The following is a 22,208-nucleotide window of genomic DNA, read 5'->3' as shown; positions in this document are numbered from 1 at the left end:
AGTCATCAAGATCCACGGCGCGGCCCTGGACAACGTGGACAGTTTCTATACTGGGTGGCTGATCCGCAACACCAGTTATACGCCCAAGTGGCAAGTTGAAAATCCATCTCTGCTGCTGAAATATGGAATCCAACAATGTAGGCCTGTGTGTTGCATATTGGTGTTCCAGTGCATACCATGAGCCATCTATTACTGCACAATTTTAACCCTTTCATTGTCACTTTTACTGAAGTAGTCATGGGAGACTGCTCAAAGTTCATCATAGTTCATCACAAATTAATGGCACGAACTGACACTCTGATTTAGAGAGGTCACAACTATTGTAGGAAATCTAAAATCTAGACTGGTGTAGGAGTTAGACGCTTTTTGTGAGCTTGTAATTAAAACAGATTGTTGGGGCAGAGGACAGGGCACATCACAAACAAACCCAATCCTATTTTCAAATGCGTGCTCCTATATGGGTCATTGGGTATCAGTTAGGAGCAGAAACTCTGGCTGATTTCCCGGTCCTATTTCTGGGGTGCTCATGCCAATTGTGACATCTCTGCCATTCCAGCTGAGACCAGTTAATTCACAGAGATTGAGCCTACTCACAAGATAAACCTGTTAAGCTATTAGGTGAGCTTCTCTGAATGTAATTTATAGCCTACCTGACTAATCTGGGAGTGTTTGTATATAGGTACAGCCATTCACAAAATGGTGGTAAGGACACTGGAGGCCTGCTCACATGTAATCACTCAAGTCTCACTCAAGCCAATTATCAATCTTAACAATAACATTTTTTAAAAACTTTTAACTTTGGTAGTTAATCTTTTTCAGGGCTCAGCCCCAATGTAAAGCCTTCAGCTTCACGTCCCTTTAAGTATAATAATATTAGAGACTGCAAAAATAAACTTAATTCTCTTCCTCCACTTCTGTTTGTCTTTCCTCTCTATTTCTCTTGCCTCCAATTTTGTTCCTTCCTCACTTATGTTCCTCCCCTCACTCTTTTTCACTTTCCTCTTTCCCCTCCTTTCTCCCTTTTGCTTCTGCAATGCTTTTATAGGCTGTAGGGTTGTTTTGGCTGGCTTCCTATCTTTCTGCACTCTACTTCTGGGCAATCAGAGCTCTCTATGGGCACTTTCTTTCCACTGTTGCAAAGGTCTCAGGAGCCCTGTCGTGCTCTCCTCTCTGTGCTCAGAACTTTCAGACACTCTTCCCCATTGTATCCCTGTATCAGTTCTGCCTCTTACCTTTTATGCTCTCTTTCCCTTGAACTAATCTTGGTGTCTCTCCCTGAACTCGCTCCTGAACTCTGTCATCACAATTTTCTTTTTTTCTTTTAACCCTTGCTGATGTCCATTTTATTTCTCCATTGACTTTTGATTTTCCCACAAAGGTGTATATGCACTAGCTACCCCCATCCTCCTTAGCTATGTCTTGTTCCCTCTCTACTCCAGTTTTCATGGCTGCTGTTTTTCTCTCATGTACGAACAGAGGTTCACACCTGCTGTTGTTTGGAACAAGAATGAAACTGCAAGAACCATAATCTTTCAGCTCATTTAAACCTCTGTGTAGTTGGTTTTTCCAAACGAGGATGACTTGCTTCCACATGAGTTCACAGATGTTTCAATGAAAGACCCGATGTTTCAGTCCTGAACTCCAATTGAGGGGATGGAAGATGCCTGTGCGTGGATTTTTTTAACGTGTGGTGACCGTTGCACACCAGCCACCACACGGGCTTGACAAAGCTAGGCCTTTATCCAGTGGCAAGGGTTAACCAGGATGATTGGAGACCTGCTCTGCTGCAAGGACCTAGTGCGCACACATATCACAGTGTGGGCTGGCCCATGTTGCCCCTGGGCCCTCTGCTCTTCTGGACCCTGTACCCTCATTCACCGCACCTCCGCCACGATCCCTCACCGCTCCTCCGCCACAAAAACACTTGCCGCATCTCCGCCACGATCTCCCGCCGCACTTCTACACCAAACATTCGCCGAACCTCCATCACGATCACCCACTAAATCTCAGCCACGATCCCTCATCACTCCTCTGCCCCAAGCACTCATCGCAAGTCTGCCACGACCCTCCTGCTCCTCTGCTGTACCAGGGCCCCGCCGATGCTCCTGCTCATGCTCCAAACCACCAGTACACTCACAGCCTTCCATGAGAGGTGGGCACTGGAGGGACTGGAGTGCATCATCACCTCTGGCAACCAAATTTTAATTTAACTGTTTAATGACCAAAGTTTAATTTGTTAATTTGTTGATTTATAGTTTAATTAAAATCACATGACTCGGCTAAGGCAGAAGATGGAGGTCGTGCCGCCATCTTAGCTTGTGGAGACTGAAGTCTTTCTGTCAAACTCACCTTATTTTACAGGAACACTCACTGTTTCTATAACTTTTAATTAAACTATAAATCAACAAATTAACAAATTAAACTTTCGACATTAAACAGTCAAATTAAAAGTTGGCATTTATACCATTGGTGAATGATATGGACACATGGAGCAATAAGTAGAAAAGCATTCCATTCCAGTCACTGTCATCCCTCACCTTGACCAGCACAATACCTGACCGAATAATTTAAAAAAAATCACAGGAAAAAAAATCTTTTATAGCATTTGCTGTACAATATGTTATCCTGATTTTGGTCAACAAACAAATGACGAGTTGATTAATGTAGTCACCAGACCAATACTGTAACTAACATACAACATAGTCTGTGTCAATTATTTAAAAATATGTGCTGCCGTATTGAGTTCAAATAATCCATGCTCCTAATTTTTAGATTGACCTCGATTGTCATATATTCAACTGTCATTCTATCCCATGTATAAACTGACTTAAGTTGTGCACCGTGAGAACATTGACCATTAGGTGGTGAACTTGTGGGAGACACTCCTAACCTGGACTTTTAGGTATAAAAGGGGAAGCTCCACCCACCTTCCTCACTTCAGTGCTGGCTAATAAAGGTTACTGGTCACAGAGTGACCTTCTCTCAAGTATGGGCCTCGTGTGTATTTATACTATATAGTAAGGACATATCATTGGCGACGAGAAACTGGGATTTAAACCACGCGAGCATGGCTACTAGCAGCAGAGACGAGAGGTACTGTGTTGGTGATGATTAGGATGATTTTATTGAGAGACTACAGCAAAGTTTCGTCACTAAGGAATGGCTGGGACAGGATTCGGCCGACAAACGCACGGCTCATCTCCTGATGGTTTGTGGATCCAGGACATATTCCCGGATGAAGGACTTTCTAGCACCAGAGAAGCCGGCGGACAAGACTTTTGAAGAGCTCAGTAAGTTGATCGGGGAACACTTTAAACCAGCGAGCAGCATGCACATGGCGAGACACCAGTTTTACAAGCACCAGTGGCGAGAAAGGCAAAGCGTTCCAGACTTCGTGGAAGACCTCCGGCGACTGGCGAGCCTATGTAAGTTCCCAGATGCATGCAGAGCGGAGATGCTGCGAGACTTTTTTATTGAGGGCATCGGGCACGTTGGGGTTTTCAGGAAACTGACTGAGACCAAAGACTTGACCTTGAAAATGGCGGCTTTGATGGCCCAGACATTTATCTTAGGGGAGGAAGAGACCAGAATGATGTTTGACAAAAATCTTGGTTTAAATGCAGCAAATGGACAGGGTGTCAACATTGTTAACGCGGCAGACAGGGGCAATCGGACATGTCCGAGCATGTAGTCGAACTCAAAGGGGGAATTCAACAGAGACAATGGCTAGCTGAACAGCGATTCATGCCATCGCTAGTGACAATGCGGCCAGTAATAGGGCCATCAACACCTGTTAATGGTGCACTTAAGGACAGTTACGGAGACAGTCAGAGACGATCGACAAGTAATGGACCTTTTGTTTCCAACAACGGCTCATGTTGGAGGTGTGGAGGCAAACACACAGTCAGAGCTTGCAGGTATCGGCAATACACCTGCAGAAATTGCAATGTCAGCAGTCACTTGGCGTGTATGTGCAGGAAGCCTGCAGCCAGGCTGATGTACGAGGAGGACGGGCCCAATGTAAGCCCTACGAGGCCAAATGAACACTGGGGGAAATCGCTGGATGCTGAAGTTCAGCGAGTTCATGTGGAGCACATATACAGTTCATACACCAGGACGCCACCGATAATGATGAAAGTGCTCCTCAATGGCATCCCAGTATCAATGGAGCTAGACATGGGGGCCAGCCAGTCCCTGATGAGTATCAAACAGTTCGATAAGTTGTGGGCGTCCAAGGCCAGGAGGCCAAAATTATTGCCGATTGACGCACAGCTACGAACATATACAAAGGAGATCATTCCGGTGCTAGGCAGCGCCACGATAGTCGTGACCCACAAAGATTCGGAGAACAGATTGCCACTCTGGATTGTCCCAGGGGCGGTCCCGCACTATTGGGGAGGAGTTGGCTTGCTGTCATGAATTGGAAATGGGGCGATGTCAATGCAATTTCTTCTGTGGAGCGAGTATCATGCTCACAGGTCCTGGACAAATTTGACTCATTATTTCAACCCGACATTGGCACTTTCATGGGGACCAAGGTAGTGATTCACATAAACCCAAACGCCAGGCCAGTACACCACAAGGCCAGAACGGTGCCGTACGTGATGCGGGAAAAGATCGAAGGCGAATTGGACCGCCTGCTGAGGGAAGGCATCATCTCGCCAGTCAAATTCAGTGATTGGGCAAGCCCGATGGTGCCGGTGCTCAAGGCGGATGGGTCAGTCAGGATATGTGGCGATTACAAGGCCACCGTCAACCGGGTGTCACTCCAAGACCAGTACCCGCTACCGAGAGCGGAGGACCTCTTTGCGACGTTATCCGGTGGCAAAAGTTTTTCAAATTTGGACCTGACCCTCAGCTTACATGACCCAGGAGCTGGCGAGTGAGTCAAAGAAGCTGACCAGCATCACGACACACAAGGGATTGTTTGAGTACAACAGATGTCCGTTCGGGATTCGCTCGGCCGCCACGATCTTTCAACGAAATATGGAAAGCCCCTTCAAGTCGATTCCAAAAACAGTGGTTTTTCACGATGACATCCTCATCATGGGTTGCGATACTGAAGAACACCTCCACAACCTGGAGGAGGTGCTACGCAGACTGGACCGGGTAGGGCTGTGACTGAAAAAGGTGAAGTGCGTCTTCCTAGCTCCAGAGGTAGAATTCCTGGGGATGAGGGTAGCAGCAGACGGGATCAGACATACTGCGTCCAAAACGGAAGCGATCCAGAGAGCACCCAGACCCCATAACACGACGGAGCTGTGTTTGTTCCTGGGGCTCCTGAACTATTTTGGTAACTTTCTTCCCAAATTGAGCACACTGTTAGAGATGCTACACGTGCTCCTACGCAGAGGTCGCGAATGGATCTGGGGGGACAGCCAGGAAAGGGCTTTTGATAGAGCACACAATTTGTTATGCTCCAACAATCTGTTAATGCTATATGACCCATGTAAGAAACTTGTTTTAACGTGCGATGCGTCATCCTATGGGGTCGGGTGTGTGTTGCAGCATGTTAATGCCAAGGGTCAGTCACAGCCGGTAGCTTATGCCTCCAGAAGTCTGTCCCAGGCAGAAAGGGGCTACGGGATGGTAGAAAAGGAGGTGCTTGCATGTGTATATGCAGTAAAAAAAAATGCACCAGTACCTGTTTGGTAGGAAATTTGAGCTGGAGACAGATCACAAACCCCTAACGTCCCCTTTGGCCGACAACGAGGCCATAAATGCAAATGCATCAGCCCGCGTACAGAGGTGGGCAGTCCGGACAGGCCTGAGGCACCGCAAACAGCAGACATTCAGGCCAGCGCCCAACAACCGGAGCCCCAACTCAGGTGCTCTACAAAGGAACATAAACCACCAGAGAGACTTAACCTGTGATCCCAATAAGACTTTGGGGGGGGGGTGGTGATGTCATGTATTCAACTGTCATTGTAACCCATGTATAAACTGACCTAAATTGTACACCATGAGAACATTGATCACTAGGTGGTGAACTTGTGGGAGACACTCCTAACCTGGACTTTCAGGTATAAAAGGGGAAGCTCCACCTACCTTTCTCACTTCAGTGCTGGCTAATAAAGGTTACTGGTCACAGAGTGACCTTCTCTCAAGTATGGGCCTCGTGTGCATTTATACTGTATAGTAAGGACATATCGATAATATGCTGAAAATTGTTTAGTAAGGAATTGGATGAATGTTATCTATAATCTGCTGTGCTGTTGCCATTTTGTAATAAAGAACAGCAGAAAAAACAGAACTGTAATTAACCATATTAGTGCAGTTGATAGAAGTAAAGCTTGATCATATATGCACATCAAAATTTAACTATAAATACACTAGTCATAATTTTTGATTCTAAACATTAACTTAGCCTGTTTAGATTGAACTATGTTCAATCTGCATGAAGCAAGACCATAAAACTATTTTAGATTTTACAATTTTGTTGTCAAAGCTGGAATATCCCAGGAGTAGAAGGGGGAGGGAGGTGTCCGATTGCTGGCAGAGTCCGATCCCCGGCCTCGGGGTGAGTTTGATCCCGGGGGGGTCCGATCCCCTACCCCGGGGGTGAGTTCGATCCTGGGGGGGGTGGGGGATCAATCCCCGACCCCAGGGGTGAGTTCCAATTCTTCCCGGGTGGGTGTGCTGCCCTACCCCAGAGTTGAGTTTCGATGCAGGTGGGGGGAGGATCTGATTCTCAACCCCGGAGCAGGGGGTCCAAATCCCCATGATGGGATCCAATCCCTGACTCTGGGGCGGTGCGGGCTGATGGTGGGTGAGCTTGGGGGGGGGGGGGGGGGCAGTCCTGCTACTCCCAGCCCACAATGATTGCTCCCCGAAGCTGTGCTCGCCTTGCTGCAGCTACCTGGAATCCGAGGCCTGGGATCCCCGGCTAGCCGCAGTAAAACCTGCACAGCAGAGGCTTCAAGCCGCATTATCAGATTTAAAATGCCAACCTGCCCCTGGTTGCGACACCGGCTCAATTTTTCGTTGCCGCCCAACCCTTAAGGGCACTCAGTGCTTACTAGCAAGTATACAGTGATTGCCCAAAGGCATTTCACACAGGGACTTTACCACCAGCAAACAGAAAAGATTTTAACCTGGGCTGGATTCAAATCCAGATCCCAAAAGGGGAAAGTACAGCGCCACCCAGTCCCAAATCTCTATCTTTACCCCCACTTTTAAAAATTAATTTAATTTTGAATGAAATCTGGTTAAACATTTATCCAGGATCTTCTCTGACAAACAGTTCCTGTATTTTTGTGGAAGTGCTAAAGAGCCACGTAAACTTTTAACAGCACTTATTAAAATGAATGAAGACAGAGTTAAACTAATGATAACAGGTTGCTTAAAAATAATATGATTAAATAATATGGAAATTCGGTCTTCTGCCGCCCCTCTTAGCTCCTCGGAAGGACGACAATAGCGGCAGCCAGCTTCCAGCGCCCTGTCGGGACACTTAGTGCCGCTATCGGCCCGGAAGTGGCGAGCCGGTGTGCTGCGCCCCTGGTTGTGACACCAGCTCGATTTGTCATTGCCGCCCGACCCTTAGCATTCTGTGGTGCGCCCCAGTGGGAATACCTGTGAAAGCAGGTGTACCAAGCTGTCGCAGCCGCAGTGAGATAAGTAATACTGACCTCAGGTAAGTGTGATTGTTTTTTTAATGCGATGGTGCCATAAGCTATGTATTGGGAATGTTTTTGGTGGTTTTTTTCTGGTTTTTATTTTTGCCTCCAGGCCTCTGTTATGGGGCTCCAAGGCTGGCTGTTTATCTCGGGATTTTTCCTTGCTCAGCCAGCCTAGCACCCTAAAAGAGGCATGCAATGCCTCCCTTAGTGCCTTGCTCCAAATTCTGGGCTCAGCTGATGAATTTTGCGGTGGCAGACACAAACTATTTCCCAGCGCAAAATTTACCGCTCCGGCCAGGACACCGCCCCAACTGAGGCGCAACTGAATTTCTCCCCCTATATGTTATGGCCAGCCCAGCATTAGATATAATAAATATCTCCAACCATAAAGCTGACCATAACTCACTGATGGCATTGTTGCTTGTGAGTTGCGTTATGGTCAGTATCACTTTGTGAGATGTCATTATTTATTCTGGCTATGACATTTCCTGTATTGTAGAAGAAAATGTAAATATTACAAACATGCTCCTACCCTCCATTGTGTAGGGCTACAATCAGGAGCTCTGGAATTCATACTTTGTGACTAAATAGCCCCTCACCGTAAAAGGGCTAAACAAAATCTAAAAACCAGCATTTTTTACTTTTCTGCTAGAAACTCATGTGACAGGCTTGTGGGTTGGCTCTGGCCTTCATGTGTGTTGTTATTGCTTGTTACTTCCCTTTATATCAAAGTCAGAGTAAAAAGAGATAAGATTTCAGTGAACAGATTCTCTTAGTCATGACAATGAACTGAGTTAAAAAGTCAATGGCTTACGATGACAACCATTTACAGTGTGTCAATGAGTGTTTGCGCTAAACATCATTGCGACAACCCTGTTATTTTTATAAGACACACTCAATAGACTCTTGTATAAATAGTGTAACCAGGAAATAAATAATTTCAGCTGCTGCAGAATAGTTTTTATTCTTTCCCCTTTTTTCCATGGAACTGGTTCTAGGTTCTGTAATTTATTAATACTGTTAGATAAATTAAAATGGAACAGTGTAGCAATTATTACAATTTGTTTAGGAAATACTGCTGATGAAGAAATGTTCTATTATGGCAAAAATAATCATTCCCGAGTAACTTGTGGTGACACAGGGGATGGAAAACTAACCAAGCATGGAGCATAGCTGAATTCTTTCAACAATTCAAGGCCCTTTATTCTAGCATCAAACTTGATCAACCATTGTGACTATCAGTCGATAGGCCAAAAACTGCAGTTTAAGAACTCTGCTCACTGCTTTCGAGGAACATGCTTTAATTCTGCTCTCAGTCAATGCATTTGCTTGACCATAATTATCTAATAATCTGGAATATTCAATATTAACAGTTATGGAAGAAATTTAAACACAGTACCATTTAAAGGTATTTTAGATAAATTTGCACTAAAACCAGTAATTTTTAAAAAGTGATACTATAAAAGATTATAAACAAATTTCTAAAAAGCATATAAAATGTCAAATTTCACACTGTTTAATATAACCATAATATGGAAATGGAAATGTACTAACCAGGCTGTCAAAATAATCATGCATATGCATGTAATGATATCATGTACATTAAATAAAAAACTCCAAATGACATTATACAATTTTAGTTTATTACCAGTAACATACAATGAGAACATTTATTAAGATGATTGTTTGGTCAGAACTGCAACACAAGCCTCAGAAGTTGATTACATTTATTTTAAAATACATTAATTCTACATTCAATTTAATATCGAAGAGAAAACCACAATTTTCTGAAAAATACACAAAGTATATTCTCAATTAATAATACATGGATGATTTTACTTGAAAAATATTTATTTGTTGTTGTACTGTGATTCAAAAATAAACTTACTGAACTTTATTTTTACATGTAATCCCAAGGTCCTCAACTACAAAAGGAAGGAAGAAAGAACTTTGAGGAGATTAAATGGTCTGCTATATAAGGTCCATGTAAAGTTAACCTAACCCTGAGCACTTGCATTACCGGTGTAAGGATGTACTCCTGGATCCTGTTGAACCTACACGAGTAACAGTAGCTGCACGCTCTCGTTCTTTTGAAATCTCCATTTCGATTTTGGCTTGGATTTTTTCCCAGTTAACTTCTACCTACATAAGATATTAGATGAAATCAGTATTAGTCAAGTATTTCAATCAAATTCAATATTCTATGTAAATTCCCACTAACAGAGAGATTTCAGGTGAATGTTTTTTTTTTGCTTGTTATTTTGCTATTCGCATCCAGAATAAAGATGCAATTTATATGCATATAAACAATTCCAGCAAAACTCAAGAAAAAGTTAAAATTATTTTTCTTTTGGAAGTGAATTCTGTGTGTATTCCAGTGAAGGGTATCAATAATGACAATAGAATATTTCCTACTTTGTGTTGGGCTTCTAGGTCCTATATAGAATGGATTAGATGCAGGATAAACTTTCCTCTAAAGTATCCCAATAACGTGCTTGACCCAAACTGCAGTAGAACCTAGTCGGGCAAAATAACATTTCCAAAGTTGTCATTTATGTGGCTATTCTGGTGCCAAACAATGGGTAGTTTTGTGCTGTGGACTCTTTTCCACGAATAAGATTAAAAAAGACAGGTCAAAATCACTTCACTTGGGGCCCATTAGAGCACATAACTTGTTTCTCAACAGTCTTGGCCAGATTCAAGGCCAGTTATTAAGTACACTATTATGAACACATTGGGCCCAAGTTTCAGGTGGAGTTGCTCCTATTTTTTTTAAGCAACTAGTTTAGTTTGGAGTATCTTAGAAATCGCAATTCTCGGCATTTAGTTTGCTCCAGCTCTAGTGAGTTAGTTTAGTTTTGTTTTAGTTCAGTTTTTTTTTTTCAAAAGGGGGTGTTTTGCAAATTTGAACTGCGAAAAGTTACTCCAAACTAACTTAGATCAGATTAAGTGTCCACTTTTGTAAGTTCTGAAAAACCTTACCTAGAGTTAAGTTCAGTGCAGGCACAGCCAGAGACAGGGGTGGGAAGCATTAAACACAAAGGACTAAAGCATTAAGCACATCACTTGAAATGGCCTAAAGCCTCTTGCGATGATATTTTGCCTTATATCTGCTGAGTGAGGACAGTTGTTTCTCTTTTTATAAATAAGCAAGTGTAGGCTCCTGGCTGAGGCAGACACATCAACACCTAATTGTGGTTAAGTTGATCCTTCAGAAAACATCATACCCCATTAGTCCAACTGGAAAGCATTAAACACAAAGGACTAAAGCATTAAACACATCACATCAACACCTAATTGTGGCTAAATTGATCCTTTGGAAAACATCATACCCCATTAGTCCAACCTATTACTTGAATAACTGACCTCGGACTAGATTATCTCTCATATGTAAGAATTAACTGTTCGGCATTAACGTGCCTCTGTCAGGGACTGATTGTTAGAGTAACGTGGTGTAACCCACCCTAACCCACCACTGTCTCGTCTTGAAGGTAGCCAAAGTTCCTACTAAGTGAAACATTGTATGTCTTTTTACAACATTTTCTTTCATTGTCTAGTTCTTGCTGGACTTAATTGTACTGGGTATTTTATGACCCTTAGATAATTGAACAGATTGGTGGACAATTAGGTCTTGGTACATTAACTATAGCCTTTGTTGCACAAGCCTTTGACGTCTTATCTCTTGCAACTTCTATAGTGAAATGAATCTATTCCCTTATTTATACTGCAGTAATTGCTTTCTTTTACACGCTCCCCTGCTGTGATAAAAAAGCCAGTGTATTAACCTAACAACCATTTTAGCTTCCTAATATATCATTAATGCCAACTAGCTTGCTTATTTAATAATCTACATGTGCCTATCCTCAGAGTACAATGTCTTTGTCCCCGAAATGCATCCTTCTCAAAAGTTATCAGTGTTATTGAGGGGCAAAGGTAGAATTTGTGAGAACACAGTTTAAACCGACTCTTCCTACATTAGCTGTTATGACATTTTTCTGTATTAGAATAATGTAAAAACATAACTATATTCTTATACCTCTCCCAGCAGGTTACATGGCGATTGGGAGCGGAGGCGGGGGGTGGGGGATAGGGAATAGACCACTATGAGTGTGGTGCAGGCTTGATAGACCAGCTGGTCTTTTTCTGCCCATCATTCATATATAATTTGCAAAAGTGCCATTTCCCTTTAAGGGCACACAGGCTCAGTTGTTTGGCCAAGGCACTTTGCAGTTTGGAATGTGGTTGTCAGTTTCAACCAGCATTTTAAGATCGATTTGCATCTGAAATACAGCATGATACATGGAGTGTTGGAGCGTGATGCAGGGAGCGTGATGCCTGGACTGTGGTGATGTCTGGAACGTGATCTCTCATCATCATCATCATCATCACCCATCATAGGCAGTTCCTCGGAATCGAGGAGGACTTGCTTCCACTCCCAAAGTGAGTTCTTTGATGGCTGAACAGTCCGATACGAGAGCCACAGACCCCGTTACAAGTGGGACAGACATTCGTCGAGGGAAGGGGTGGTGCGGCTGGTTTGCCGTGTGCTCCTTCCGCTGCCTGCGCTTGGCCTCTTCATGCTCTTTGCGTTGAGACTCGAAGAACTCACCGCCCTCCCGGATGTACTTCCTCCATCTCGGGCGGTCTGCGGCCAGGGTCTCCCAGGTGTCAGTGGTGATGTCGCACTTTACCAGGGAGGCTTTGAGGGTGTCCTTATAATGTTTCCGCTGTCCTTTGGCTCGTTTACCATGAAGGAGCTCTGCATAAAGCATTTGCTTAGGGAGTCTCGTATCTGGCATGCGAACTATGTGGCCTGCACAGCGAAGCTGATCAAGTGTGGTCAGTGCTTCAATACTGGGGATGTTAGCCTGGTCAAGGACACTGATGTTGGTGCGCCTGTCCTCCCAGATGATTTGCAGGATCTTGCGGAGACATCGTTGGTGATATATCTCCAGCGACTTGAGGTGCCTTCTATGCATTATCCATGCCTCAGATCCAAACAGGAGGGCGGATATTACTACAGCCAGCCCTGTAGACCATGAGCTTGGTGGTAGATTTGAGGGCCTGGTCTTCAAACACTCTTTTCCTTAGACGGCCGAAGACTGCACTGGCGCAGATGCTGAATCTCCGCATCAATGTCTGCCTTTGTTAATAAGAGGCTCCCGAGATATGGGAAATGATCCACATTGTCCAGGGCCGCGCCGTGGATCTTGATGATTGGAGGGCGGTGCTGTGCGGCAGTGACAGGCTAGTGGAGGACCTTTGTCTTACGGATGTTAAGCGTAAGGCCCATGCTTTCATATGCCTCAGTGAATACATTGACTATATCCTGGAGTTCAGCCTCTGAATGTGCACAGACGCAGGCGTTGTCCGCATTCTTCAGCTCAATGACAGAGGTTGGGTGATCTTGGACCTGGCCTGGAGGCGGCGTAGGTTAAACAGCTTCCCACTGGTTCTGTAGTTTAGTTCCACTCCAGCGGGAAGCTTGTTGATTGTTGCTTGTTGTCTCTCACAGACAGAACAGACTACAAGAGATAGGCCAAGCTAAAAACAGTTTATCTCCCCCTTAGAAATACAGTTTTCTTCAAGACAGTCATTTTACATCTATTAGGAAAAGATTATCATTTGAACACTTCCTTAAATATACTGCAATGCATTATGCAATATTTTATATAACTGATAGTTTCAGGTTGATGTTTTCAAGAGTGACATTTGATGGAAGGAGATGTTTTCCTTCTGAAAAACCTTCCCTACATTTAAGGAAATTGGTGCAGACAAGACAAAATCGGCAGAGAGAGGATGCCATTGTTTCAGCCGAGCTGAAGACACGTGGGGCGGGGTCCTTTCGGCCCGGGATAGGTGCGGGTCGGTGCGGGGTCCTTTCGGCCCGTGATAGGCGCGGGTCGGTGCAGGGTCCTTTCGGCCTGAGATAGGCGCGGGTCGGTGCAGGGTCCTTTCGGCCTGAGATAGGTGCGGGTCGGTGCAGAGTCCTTTCTGCCTGAGATAGGCGCGGGTCGGTGCGGGGTCTTTTCAGCCCGGGATAGGCGCGGGTCAGTGCAGAGTCCTTTCGGCCTGAGATAGGCACGGGTCGGTGCGGGATCCTTTCGGCCCGGGATAGGCACGGGTCGGTGCAGGGTCCTTTTGGCCTGAGATAGGCACGGGTCGGTGCGGGGTCCTTTCGGCCAGGGATAGGCGCGGGTCAGTGCAGGGTCCTTTCGGCCTGAGATAGGCGCGGGTCGGTGCGGGGTCCTTTCGGCCCGGGATAGGCGCGGGTCAGTGCAGGATCCTTTCAGCCCGAGATAGGCGCGGGTCGATGCAGGGTCCTTTCGGCCTGAGATAGGCGCGGGTCGGTGCGGGGTCCTTTCGGCCTGTGATAGGCGCGGGTCGGTGCGGGGTCCTTTCGGCCTGAGATAGGCGCGGGTCGGTGCGGGGTCCATTCGGCCTGAGATAGGCGCAGGTCGGTGCGGCGTCCTTTCGGCCTGAGATAGGCGTGGGTCGGTGCGGGGTCCTTTTGGCCCAGGTTGGCAGCGGCACCCGGGGCAGGGAGGCCATTTGGCCCGGGATTGCAGTGGTGTCATTTTCCGTTTCCAGCCCAGCCTCAGCCCTTTGTCAGCAGTTTCCAGCCTCAGCCCTTGGTCAGTTTCCATTCCAAGCATCAGCCCTTCTGAGCATCCCTCGTTACCCTGGCAACATCAGTTTTTGGCGCAGGCCTTAAGCTCCACCCACAGAGCTTAAGGCCCATGTGCACTGCGCCAAATTCACAGATAATTCCGGCGAAACTCGGAACTTTTTTTTCTGGTGTAGTCGGGCCACAAAAAAAATCGAACGTACCTCTTCAACTGCGCCAAAAATGGCCCATGTGGAAAATTGAGGCCATAGTGCCTCTTAAACCCTCAAAGGCCAGAGCAGCAGTCAGTGTTTCCGTTGAGGATGAGGCACCAATGGGTCCCTAGCCGTTTCTGAGGTGCGGGGGTGGGGGTGGACTATCTGAGATTCCAATGATGCCATACACTCAATTGATTTCTGCAATGAGGAAATAGCTTTCCTGATGTTACTGCAAATGGAGATGGTCATCTCCAGAGTCACAGCTGTCAGTCGTGGTACACCCTAGCAGACTGATCTCAGTGCTTGTAGGTAGGTGTAATTCTGCTGCACCATCCTTCTTTTCAGATGAATAACCATCTGGGTCCCAAGATTTCAACCCCATGGACAACCTACACCTCTGCCTCTGTTGGGAAGCTGGCACAGCTTCATCCACTTCCCATTTCTCTGGCTCTCTCATGCTCTGTAAATCACCTGGTGCCTCATCTTCTCTAATTTCCCCCAGATGAAAGTTTCTGAGCTGGTGTGCAGGAGTTAGAAAGCAGGTGATGCAGTGTATGACATCAAGGAGTGTGGGGCAGAGGAACATGGGGGAATTAGTGACCGGATCTTGCTCCATAGACTCCTGTGCGGCCTTGTTTTCAACATCCTCTTCCTCATCATCATCATAGTCCACAAGAAACTATTTTCTTCCCTCCTGATTCTCCTCCTCCTCCTCATCTTCCTTCTCTTTCTCATTGCCTGCCCTCACTGCTCTGATTAATCTGCAGGAAAGGAAGGTTTTAAGCTAAGGATTGGGATGAGGCAGACAGAGAAAGTTGTGGAAGCTTCTGGCTATCTGCTGCTTCATAGGGATGCCAATGCAACTATGTAGGTCTGCACCTAGTAACCTGCTGTGTAAACTGTCCCACCAATTTCACCATCTCTCATTGCTAGAGCAGCGTACCTCCCCAGCAGCTCCATGGCTTGCTCTTTGTAGTACGTTAGCTCGCTAATGTCCAGAATACTCACTTTCGTACCCTACCCAGCAAGGCATTCTCCAGTAATAACATTGAGTGAATTAGGTGAAGGCAAGCATTTGAGAGATGAATTTTAGAGGATTAACAGCGGGCTGGAGGAGCAGCGGGTAAATAGTCAAGAGTTTGATACAGTGAGTTGACTGTCAGGTAGCTATAATGTAAGATGTAAGATTTTGTGGCATTTTTAAAGAATGTCTTCAAGTGCAGGAGCAAGCAAAGGCAGCGACAGAATGAGGTAGAGCTTTGGAAGGAGGTCGAAAATAAGAGCCTAAAATATTAATGTTGGACACAAAGGAGAGAAAGATTGCAAGGTGCCCGTGGGAGGAAATCTCAGGGAAGTGTCTCCCCTGTGTGTGGGGGGGGAGGTGTCTCTTTCACCCTCAGAATTGCAAACCAGTGCCTGAAAAAAGAACGGCGGGCAAGGTAACAAATTGGCCACTCTGCATTTTCATCTTTGGACACCATGGGCACCAACAGACTGTTAATCCTCTAAAATTCATCTCTTAAATGCTTGCCTTCACCATGATGTCCAAAGATGAAAATGCAGAGTGGCCAATTTGTTACCTTGCCCGCCGTTCTTTTTTCAGGCACCGGTTTGCAATTCTGAGGGTGAAAGAGACACCTCCCCCCCCCACACACAGAGGAGACACTTCCCTGAGATTTCCTCCCATGGGCACCTTGCAATCTTTCTCTCCTTTGTGTCCGACATTAATATTTTAGGCTCTTATTTTCGACCTCCTTCCAAAGCCCTGCCTCATTCTGTCGCTGCCTTTCCTTGCTCCTGCACTTGAAGACATTCTTTAAAAATGCCACAAAATCTTACATGATTCATCCATTATAGCTACCTGACAGTCAACTCACTGTATCAAACTCTTGACTATTTACCCGCTGCTCCTCCAGCCCACTGGTGCGATCGTCAGCCATATCTGGCATTTTAAAGGCTGCAATTTCCGAGCACAGGAGTACACTACTCCCATGTGTTGTGCTACTGAAACACCAATGGATATGCTAAATTTGAAGATAAATTGATGGCAGTGACAATTCTAGGGAGCACTGGCAGGTAGAGGTCCTGGTTCAGCACAGCAATATCGGGGAAAACGGTCCCGTACATTTTTGGGACCATTGCGTTTTCTGAGTGTCAGTGGGCTAGAATTTGCACTGGTTCCCTGCCCGGTTTCTCGGCGGTATTGACCGTTTTGGGCGAGAACCGGGTCAGTGAAAAATTCCCTACCTGAGGCACGTCGGCGGTTTTGAAGTCCTGCTGGGGAGCGGACCGCCGGCGTGCAACATCCACAGATTGCCCTGGTGCAATTTTTTACTGAGCGGGGACCCGTAGGTAAGTATGAAAAACATTTTTTAAAAACCGCCCACGAGGATCAGCAGAGCTGGGCGGGAGGTAAGTAGGTCTGCAAGAAAAAGGTAAATGATTGGTTTTTTACTATTTATTTTCAAAATCTGTTGGGGTGATTTAATTTAAAAGTATGTTGGGAATGTTTTTTTGATTTTTTTTAGTTAATTATTTTTATTCCTTTTCTCGTGTTAGGCCCAACCCACAGCCTCGAGGTAAATTTTTATAGATTTTTAAATTTATCACCTATTTTCTTTAGGCATCGCCCAATCTAGCCGTAATTGCACTTTTTCATCCAGATTGGGGGTGCAGGCCCATATTTTTCGCTGGGCGGATTAAAAAAATCATTTTCGGGAAGTTTTCGCCGGCGATAATCTTCCTAGTCTTAACAGTTTTTTGGGTGGCAATCAGGCGCTGGTAGGCTCTGGGGAAATTCTAGCCCATACCTTGGGTGCCATGCCATTTTACATGCAAATTTCACATTTGCATCTTATTGGCACCTCACACTCATTAAAACAACAATCACAACTAAATAGGCACTGAACCTATGAATCTGCCCCTCAACAGAGCCGGGACCAATATCCTCGTGGGAAGGGTTTGCTAGTGCTGTTGGGGAGGGTTTAAACTAATTTGGCAGGGGGATGGGCACCAGGATGTAGCATTAGAAAGGAGAAACAGATGAATACAGGATTGGGAGACAGATAACACTAGAGTAAGAAATAGAATGGTATTAGGTGGGGTCAGACTAAGAAAGGGTACAAATAGGCCTAAGATAGGTTACAGTGCACGTGTGTAAATGCACGAAGCTTGGTAAATAAGGTTGGTGAGTTGCAGGCGCAAATAGCCACATGGGAATATGATGTTGTGGTGATAACGGAGACCTGGCTCAAAAAAGGGCAGGATTGGGTACTAGATATTCCTGGATAAAAGGTGTTCAGGAAAGAGAGTGAAAGAAAAAAAGGAGGTGGGGTGGCAGTATTGATTAAGTGGAATATTACAGTGCTGGAGAGAGAGAGGATGCCCTGGAGGGATCAAGGACAGAATCTATTTGGTTAAAGATAAGAAACAATAGAGGTGCCATTAAACTACTAGGTGTATTCTATAGGCCACCAACTACTAGAAAGGATATGGAGGAGCAAATTTGCAGGGAAATTACAGAGAGGTGCAAGAACTATAGAATAAGAATAATGGGGGACTTCAATTATAGAATCATAGGGCTGGAAACTGGGTGCATTTGCACCTCCCGTTAAGGGTGGGAAATGCCTTTATGACCGGGCGTGGCGCTGACATCGACTCCCGCCATATTAGTTGGGAGTTTACTGGCGGCACTACAGCGTTGCGCCCCGATCTCCTGCGCCCGGAGATTGTGACGTCATCGCCATGCGCATCGCCCCAAACCCGAAATTCACTTTCGCCCCCTGCAGCAGCGCCAGGCAAAAACACCGGCAGCTGCAGGAGGCATGGATCGGTGGCTGGCCGCTTCGGGGCGATGATTAAAGGCAAGGTGGCCGAGGTAAGTAAAAAAAACATTCCTTTGTTGATGCTGCTTTCTTTGTGGGTTCCTTCCTACGATCGTTCAGCCCAGCACTCTGCTTGAGTGTCAGGCTGATCGCGCAGGTTTGCCCCTCCCTTGGTGGTCCAGGTCGGTCTGTTTTAAATTACAGAGCCTGTAGCGATGGCTTTTCCCTTTAAGGGAGGGAAGGTCCCTCTGAACTTGGCAGCGCTGCATGGCCCAGTGTGGAATGAGGTGAATGATCAGCCATGATCTTATTGAATGGTGGTGCAGGCTCGAAGGGCCGAATGGCCTACTCCTGCACCTATTTTCTATGTTTCTATGCAACGCTGCTGAACTTAGCACTCCAAGAAGGAAGTAAAAACTTAGTGCTAAAGCCAATTTTTTGAGAGCGGTGTATCATTAGTGCCTGGCGCTAAGTTTCCTGACTTTCAAATGTTACCACCCCCAAACAGGGCGATAATGAATTTCTCCCCAATAGAATGGTTACACCACAGAAGGAAGCCAATTGGCCCGTTGAGTCTGTGCCAGCTCTTTGCAAAAGCACTTCAGTAAGTCCCACTCCCACGTCCTTTCCCCGTAATCCTGCAATTTATTTTCCTTCAGGTACTTATCCAATTCCCTTTTGAAAGCCACAACTGAGTTTGTCTCCACCAACCTTCCAGGCAGTGCATTCCAGATCCTAACCACTCGTTGTGTTAAAAAGTATTTCCTCATGTCGCCTTTCATTATTTTGCCAATCATCTTAAATCTGTGTCTTCTGGTTCTCAACCCTTCCACCAATGGGATCAGTTTCTCTCTATCTACAAGATAAAAGTTCCGGGGTTCGGGGTAATATATTAGCATGGATAGAGGATTGGCTAACGAACAAAAAATAGAGAGTCGGGATAAATGGTTCATTCTCTGGTTGGCGACCAGTAACTAGTGAGGTGCCGCAGGGATCAGTGCTGGGACCTCAACTATTTACAATCTATATTAACGACTTGGAAGAAGGGACTGATTGTAACGTAGCCAAGTTTGCTGATGATACAAAGATGGGAGGAAAAGCAATGTGTGAGGAGGACACAAAAAATCTGCAAAAGGACAAAGACAGGCTAAGTAAGTGCGCAAAAATTTGGCAGGTGGAGTATAATGTCGGAAAGTGCGAGGTCATGCACTTTGACAGAAAAAAATCAAAGAGCAAGTTATTATTTAAATGGAGAAAGATTGCAAAGTGCCGCAGTACAGCGGGACCTAGGGGTACTTGTGCATGAAACACAAAAGTATAGTATGCATGTACAGCAAGTGATCAGGAAGGCCAATGGTATCTTGGCCTTTATTGCAAAGGGGATGGAGTATAAAAGCAGGGAAGTCTTGCTACAGCTATATAAGTTATTGGTGAGGCCATACCTGGAATACTGCGTGCAGTTTTGGTTTCCATATTTATGAAAGGATATACTTGCTTTGAAGGCAGTTCAGAGAAGGTTCACTTGGTTGATTCCGGGGATGAGGGGGTTGACTTATGAGGAAAGGTTGAGTAGGTTGGACCTCTACTCATTGAAATTCAGAAGAATGAGAGGTGATCTTATCGAAACGTATAAGATTATGAGGAGGCTTGACGGGGTGGATGCAGAGAGAATGTTTCCACTGATGGGGGAGACTAGAACTAGAGGGCATGATCTTAGAATAAGAGGCCACCACTTAAAACAGAGATGAGGAGAAATTTCTTCTCTCAGAGGGTTGTAAATCTGTGGAATTCGCTGCCTCAGACAGCTGTGGAAGCTGGGACATTGAATGAATTTAAGACAGAAATAGACAGTTTCTTAAATGATAAAATGGAGTACGAGAAGAAGCTTGCAGGGAACATTAAGACGGATTGCAAAAGTTTCTATAGATATGTAAAGAGAAAAAGGTTAGTAAAGACAAACGTAGGTCCCCTGCAGTCATAACGGGGAACAAAGAAATGGCGGACCAATTGAACAAGTACTTTGGTTCGGTATTCACTAAGGAGGACACAAACAACCTTCCGGATATAAAAGGGGTCAGAGGGTCTAGTAAGGAGGAGGAACTGAGGGAAATCCTTATTAGTCGGGAAATTGTGTTGGGGAAATTGATGGGATTGAAGGCCGATAAATCCCCAGGGCCTGATGGACTGCATCCCAGAGTACTTAAGGAGGTGGCCTTGGAAATAGCGGATGCATTGACAGTCATTTTCCAACATTCCATTGACTCTGGATCAGTTCCTATCGAGTGGAGGTTAGCCAATGTAACCCCACTTTTTAAAAAAGGAGGGAGAGAGAAAAGAGGGAATTATAGACCGGTCAGCCTGACCTCTGTAGTGGGTAAAATGATGGAATCAATTATTAAGGATGTCATAGCAGCGCATTTGGAAAGAGGTGACATGATAGGTCCAAGTCAGCATGGATTTGTGAAAGGGAAATCATGCTTGACAAATCTTCTGGAATTTTTTGAGGATGTTTCCAGTAGAGTGGACAAAGGAGAACCAGTTGATGTGGTATATTTGGACTTCCAGAAGGCTTTCGACAAGGTCCCACACAAGAGATTAATGTGCAAAGTTAAAGCACATGGGATTGGGGGTAGTGTGCTGACATGGATTGAGAACTGGTTGTCAGACAGGAAGCAAAGAGTAGGAGTAAATGGGGACTTTTCAGAATGGCAGAGTGACTAGTGGGGTACAGCAAGGTTCTGTGCTGGGGCCCCAGCTGTTTACACTGTACATTAATGATTTAGACGAGGGGATTAAATGTAGGATCTCCAAATTTGCGGATGACACTAAGTTGGGTGGCAGTGTGAGCTGCGAGGAGGATGCTATGAGGCTGCAGAGCGACTTGGATCGGTTAGGTGAGTGGGCAAATGCATGGCAGATGAAGTATAATGTGGATAAATGTGAGGTTATCCACTTTGGTGGTAAAAACAGAGAGACAGACTATTATCTGAATGGTGACAGATTAGGAAAAGGAGAGGTGCAACGAGACCTGGGTGTCACGGTACATCAGTCATTGAAGGTTGGCATGCAGGTACAGCAGGCGGTTAAGAAAGCAAATGGCATGTTGGCCTTCATAGCGAGGGGATTTGAGTACAGGGACAGGGAGGTGTTGCTACAGTTGTACAGGGCCTTGGTGAGGCCACACCTGGAGTATTGTGTACAGTTTTGGTCTCCTAACCTGAGGAAGGACATTCTTGCTATTGAGGGAGTGCAGCGAAGGTTCACCAGACTGATTCCCGGGATGGTGGGACTGACTTATCAAGAAAGACGGATCAACTGGGCTTGTATTCACTGGAGTTCAGAAGAATGAGAGGGAACCTCATAGAAACGTTTAAAATTCTGATGGGTTTAGACAGGTTAGATGCAGGAAGAATGTTCCCAATGTTGGGGAAGTCCAGCACCAGGGGTCACAGTCTAAGGATAAGGGGTAAGCCATTTAGGACCGAGATGAGGAGAAACTTCTTCACCCAGAGAGTGGTGAACCTGTGGAATTCTCTACCACAGAAAGTTGTTGAGGCCAATTCACTAAATATATTCAAAAAGGAGTTAGATGAAGTCCTTACTACTAGGGGGATCAATGGGTATGGCGAGAAAGCAGGAATGGGGTACTGAAGTTGCATGTTCAGCCATGAACTCATTGAATGGCGGTGCAGGCTAGAAGGGCCGAATGGCCTACTCCTGCACCTATTTTCTATGTTTCTATGTTTCTATCTATGTTTCTATGATAAGGGGATAAAGGTTTATGGGAAGCAGGCGGAGAAGTGGAGCTGAGTCCATGATCAGATCAGCCATGATCTTATTGAATGGCGGAGCAGGCTCGAGGGGCCATATGGCCTACTCCTGTTTCTGTTTCTTATGTTCTTATGTACTCTGTCTCGACCCCTCATGATTATGAATA

At 45.5% G+C, this 22,208-nt stretch overlaps 1 protein-coding gene across 4 annotated transcripts in view; it reads right to left on the bottom strand.

Annotated features, from left to right (window-relative positions):
• Positions 1 to 9,278: 9,278 nt before the first annotated feature.
• The window catches only part of ift80 (intraflagellar transport 80 homolog (Chlamydomonas)), a 352,701-nt gene continuing 339,771 nt past the window's right edge, over positions 9,279 to 22,208 (bottom strand). For all 4 annotated transcript variants that reach the window (XM_070882337.1, XM_070882338.1, XM_070882340.1 and 1 more), the window contains one exon: positions 9,279 to 9,764. In XM_070882337.1, coding sequence (XP_070738438.1) covers positions 9,639 to 9,764 — 126 coding nt within the window. In that variant the 3' untranslated portion in view covers positions 9,279 to 9,638. The remainder of the gene's footprint in view (positions 9,765 to 22,208) is intronic.

The sequence above is a fragment of the Pristiophorus japonicus genome, chromosome 6, assembly GCF_044704955.1.
Source record: "Pristiophorus japonicus isolate sPriJap1 chromosome 6, sPriJap1.hap1, whole genome shotgun sequence".
NCBI lineage: Eukaryota > Metazoa > Chordata > Chondrichthyes > Pristiophoridae > Pristiophorus > Pristiophorus japonicus.
This window is presented reverse-complemented; position numbering and strand designations above follow the sequence as displayed.